The sequence below is a fragment of the Leptinotarsa decemlineata genome, unplaced genomic scaffold (genome assembly GCF_025532065.1).
Source record: "Leptinotarsa decemlineata unplaced genomic scaffold, Ldec_3_MD MMD2_tig00000882_RagTag_RagTag, whole genome shotgun sequence".
NCBI lineage: Eukaryota > Metazoa > Arthropoda > Insecta > Coleoptera > Chrysomelidae > Leptinotarsa > Leptinotarsa decemlineata.
The window spans coordinates 5,320,328-5,325,673 of record NW_027412556.1 but is presented as its reverse complement, the minus strand read 5'-3'; the positions used below and the strand labels follow the sequence as shown (position 1 = coordinate 5,325,673).

Below are 5,346 nucleotides of genomic sequence, written 5' to 3'. Positions count from 1 at the left end.
CACACTTAATGCTTTGCTAGAGTTATTGATGGAATCAATATCATTTGAGAGCGTACAAAGGAAGTTTAGACATATGTCTAAAGTTGATGGTCAATACCCCATGAGAGGCATCGATCATAACATATTGTTGACACGATTTGATATGACATCTTTGGAAAATAGGAGAGATATCCTTGGTATAAAATTCCTGCATAAATTACTCAACAACAATATTGACAGTACGGTTTTTTTACCCGAGATATATTTCTTAGTACCAAAAAGTGAAGGTCGACACAATTTGAAATTCTATTGCGAAGCATCACGCACAAATATTGTGCTACGATCACCATTGAATTTTATGTGCAGTAGCTTCAATATAATCTGTGAACACTGCGATATTCATTTCGACTCTCTGAACGCCTTGGTATCTTGTATCCATAATCACTTGTAATAACACTATAAATAGCTTTTGTGTTAGTACTGTAACATTGCATGATTTGTTACTTTTTGTGTTATATACTCAATTTTTCATTCCTCTTTGAAATTCTACCTATACGAATATTTTATACATACTTTGTTTAAGCATTTACTTTTATACATTTCTATATTCCATTATTTTTAATATTTATTCCATATATACTCTGTAATAATAGCATTTCCTGTAACTGGGTACTCCTGTTGGAAATAAATCGCTTTTTTTCATAGAAACAAGAAATTTTTGACACGAAGAAAGTTACAGAAACTTTTTGAAAATGTACATTTTCGAAAAACATGCTGTAACTCAGAAAAGATGAGATATATCGATATGCGGTTTTTTCACCATTAGGCTTGTCATAAAATTTGACTCTCAGATACAGCGATTAGTTTCCATATAACTATAAGTGTTTGGCCCATTTTGTACACATTCACAATATTCATTATTATTTTCTCTCCCTTATAAATCACATATTCACAACATACCCACCTGATATGTTTACCTAAGACTCGAATAAATCGCGATTGGTATTCACCTCAATCTCCGAGTCTCAAATTCAAATTTATAACTCAGCAGGGGTTGTTATTTGTGGCGTCCACCCTGTGACGACGCGCTATTTGTTAGAATTCCAGGACCAGCTATATAAACTCGAATGAATCCCTAGCAATCCATTGTTCTTGCAGTCGTGTGTTCCAGTAAGTCATCACCCATGTCGAAGTTATCAGTCTTTACCTTTGCCGCTATTTTTATTATTTTGTACTTCAAAAGTGTAGCGAGTGCCGAAGTCGATGAAAAAAGGAAAGACGAGGCAGCCAAATATTCGCCTTTCTGGTTCGGACCCCGGATTGGTAGGAGGAAGAGAAACCTTATCGACGAATCCTACGAAAATGCTGATAATGAGAATGTTGAAGAACTTCTGGATTTCATCAGGAAAAGCCCATGGACGATTATGCTGTTCAATCATGGTAAATAAACTTATAATTAATATGTAGAATATATCCTCCAGTGTGACAAGTTTCTTCATAATTCTAAACGTTTTCCAAACAGATTTTTAGTGGTAGTTAGTTTTTGCACAACCACCACCAACGTAATTTCTCATGTCAACATATTTTCAATATTCGACTGAGAAAAAATAAATACAGTTTGTTTCCTAACAACCATACGAAACTTCAAAGGGTGATTCGTTAGGTCGTTTAAAAAAAAGGTATCATGAACATATATCCGGAGTTGCTTTGTTTCTGAAATACAAGGCGTTGAGGTTTAGAAAAAACGGTATTTGTTAATATTGTTACATCGATTTGGTTGATATTTGCGCTTATTTAGCCCAAACTAGATGGAAATCATTAGGTCCAGTGGAGTCTGAGTAGGCATCACAGCCAAAAATATTGGGGAAAAAGTTTTTTAGATTGATCAACTGAAAATACAACCTTTTCATCGCTTGTATTTTCTTCATATCTAGCTTCCTTTTCGAAGCATATCATGAACACCTGCTTTGGAGACCAGCTGACAGAGATAGTGTTGTCATATCAGTGAAAGTCACAGTTGTCAATTAACAGTAATTCCATCACCAATAATTTCACTAATGCTGGAATGGCTGACATGTACTTTATTTATGGAATAGCAAGTGGAAATGAGGAAGAAGCACGGAGAATTTACCAGGACAGATATCTTGACACAGTAATTCCATGTGCTAAACCTTTAGAACGCTATATGCAAAATTATGTGAAACTGGAAGTTTTGATAATAATACAGGTGGTGGAAGACCAGAAACTGTAACAACGGCTGAACTAAAAGGAACTATACTTGATGCGACAGAAGAAGATCCTTCAAAAAGAACCAGGAAGATTGCACTGCAGCTGGAAGTTAGCCTAAAAACCGTATGGACAGTTCTAAAAAAACTTCCTTGCTATTTCAAATAACTGTAGCATATTCCAACCAAATCGGTGTAAGGATATTTATGATTACTTTATAAATCCCGTTGTTTTTTTAACTTCAACACCTTGTATCTTACAAATGAAGCAACTCCGGACATATGATCAAAGAAACTTTTTTCTTGAAACGACGTAACGAATCACCCTCTCGTAGCGTAGTAAAGAAACACCCTGTATATAGATCTTCGATATATTTTTGAAACTTCTTAGAACTGAATTCGATTTCAATACAGAATAAATTCACCCCAGAATTTATTGTTTTTTCAGTGGATACTAGTTTCAGTTTAAATATTTGATATTTTGAAATTACGATGACTCTGGTTGAGTTTCACAGATGCAATTTTTCCTCAACAACGACTCCAGAATCTACTGATTTCTCTACGACTTGAATGATTTGTCGCAGCTAATCGTTTCCATTAGCTATTCCAACAAAAATGAAATATTTTGCCATCTGTATAGATGTGTTTCTCCATTTGAATATTTACCAATTGTTGAACAACCATTCTATCAAGCGTTCTTTTCCCGGACAAAAATCGAACCATCTGGAGGGGAAAACTCTACGACAAATATCGTCGAAGAAGATTACATCACACCCATGGCATGTATGTGCCTGATGGTGGAAAATGAGTGGTTCCAGCATCTCTCTGGAACGTAGTACAACACTGGTGTCTGGTCAACATCGTAGGAGTGCCTTAAATGATTATAACACTCGAGATTCCGAGTTGTGTCGATGAGTTTAGGCTGCGGCCACGTATACTGAAGATGCTAACAGCAAATGCATGAGGATCTCGGGTACATCGCAGCAGGTCCCGCATCTAGTGTCAGGAATCTCTTTATCTATCACTCGGTTACAGCAAACCAATGTGTTGAACTCCTCATTTTCCGACTTTAGCCCACTGGACCCGACAAAGGTAAAGTTGGGTGCTTCGAAATTGAAGCACACGACTTTGCTATTGAAGAAGACCCTTTGCATCGGCTTATCCTCGTGTGGTTTTGCGTAGTATATTTTCGTTTTTCGCTACTCGCTCGAATTTGATTTCAAAGAACGTCAAATAGGTCTACAGGGTGTTTTCTTTTGATTTTTCTAATAATTTTTATTTTTACAGGTCGGGGACATATTGTGAATTACAATCCCAAGTTTAGCAAGGAGTCTCCAGATGGCATCAACGAAGCAGATTTAACTGAAGTCGTCGAGAGATCCATGTTTGCTCCTAGACTGGGGCGTTCTATGTTCGCTCCTAGATTAGGCAGGGCCATGTTTGCTCCTAGATTAGGAAGAGCAGAGGGCGAAATGGAACTGGAATAAGAATATATATACATATATTAAGACACTTGGAGTAATAAACGTTGCAATTTCTAGTTCCTAATAAATTATTTCCGCTATTTGATTTTTCTTTCAATCATTTCATCACAGCAAATTTTTGATGCGTTGTACCTGATAATTTCAGTAGAATCAATCATTTCATTCAGTCAAAAATTATATTCATTCTGACCACAAAATGTAAATTCGAATATTTCTTGATAGTAATGATGATAATAATAATTTCTGATATATTTTCCGGACAAATTCAGAAGGCTATCGTTCTTTGCTGCGTCTGCTCAGGGCACAGGATTGTCGGACCCAGTGATCACTTAACCCATTTACGCTCCCGAATGTGTCGGAGCTTCGGGAGTAGGGCCCGACCAGTTCACCCTTTGGATAATTATGATGCAATGATGCTCTCTCTACTCTCTAATCTCAAAATCATGCCGGTTTGCCGCACAAAGGCCGACATTCCGGCCAAGCGAATGCAGAAGGCTGCCATTCGTGGCTCATTGCGTCTGCTCGGTGCACATGCTTGTCGGACCAAGTGATCACTTACCCCACGTTTTGGGGATTGGTCATTGGTTGATAATGCTAGCGCGCCCTCCCGTCAAGTAATTATGCGTTTCATGCTCCCGTAATGGTTTTTCGTTTTTGAGGATAATTGATTTAGATAACTCCATGATTTTTCCAGCCGAAAAACAGTTTTTGCTTTTTTGGAGCAGATTTCTCCTTTGCAGTCCACTGTTTGGACTGTATTTTGGTTTCGGGCGTATAATGGTGAATCCAAGTTTGATCTACAGTGATTAATTGGCGCCAAAACTAGGATTTATTGGGCCCAAACATCGCCAACAGGGCGTGGGAAATGTTCATTCTAACAGGTTTTTGGTCTACAGTACATCTACAGTAGTTAATCGGATTTGGTCTAACGTGCCTGAATGTTGATTTGACAGATGACACACACGTTCTTTTGACATGTTCATAACCTCTGCTATCTCTCTCACTTTAATTCTGCGATCATCTAGCACCATTTATTGAACTTTGGCGATGTTTTCGTCGGTAGTTGAAGCAGTTTTTTGACGTCTCGAACGTTCATCGTTTCCAAATTCTTACGGTCACGTTTGCCTTTCGAAAACAAATATTCAATGACAGCTCGATCCTCGATTTTGTCCATTTTCATGAAAACACTCACATCAACTCACTGAAACGACTGTTACATAACAATTGCCCGTCCAAAATGGCTGAAACTTTGGATAGTAACTGTCAACAGTTGAACAACGAAATTCACTAGCTTTTATTCACAGCTATCTTCATGTTGCAGTCAGGAACTTTTCATAGCCCCTCGTGTTGTATAGCCAAACACGTGTCGCGGTTTTGTAAACTGTCAAGTGTAAATCCATCATTGAAGTGTTTTTTGAATACATTATAACGAATTTTCATCAAGTAACGGTCAGTTCTACCACATTTTTTAAAGATCATTATTAGTTACATGTCCATGCGGCACTATGACAGAGAAAAGCAGGCATATACTCCCTGCTACCCGTGACTGTGTTTACTTGAACAATGAATATTACCTACCTATTTGTTTGCAATTCGATAGGAGGTGAGGTTGACTCATGTCGACCGATATAATTACAATCTTGCCGACTATACTCATT

At 37.5% G+C, this 5,346-nt stretch overlaps 1 protein-coding gene across 1 annotated transcript; it reads left to right on the top strand.

The window, feature by feature from the left end:
- The first annotated feature begins 877 nt into the window (after nt 1-877).
- On the top strand, nt 878-3,800 carry LOC111508666 (uncharacterized). Its single transcript, XM_023164246.2, has 2 exons — nt 878-1,419; nt 3,492-3,800. Exons 1-2 carry the CDS (start codon nt 1,164-1,166, stop codon nt 3,689-3,691), a joined length of 456 nt encoding a protein of 151 aa, XP_023020014.1. The 5' UTR covers nt 878-1,163; the 3' UTR covers nt 3,692-3,800.
- The last annotated feature ends 1,546 nt before the right edge of the window (nt 3,801-5,346 follow it).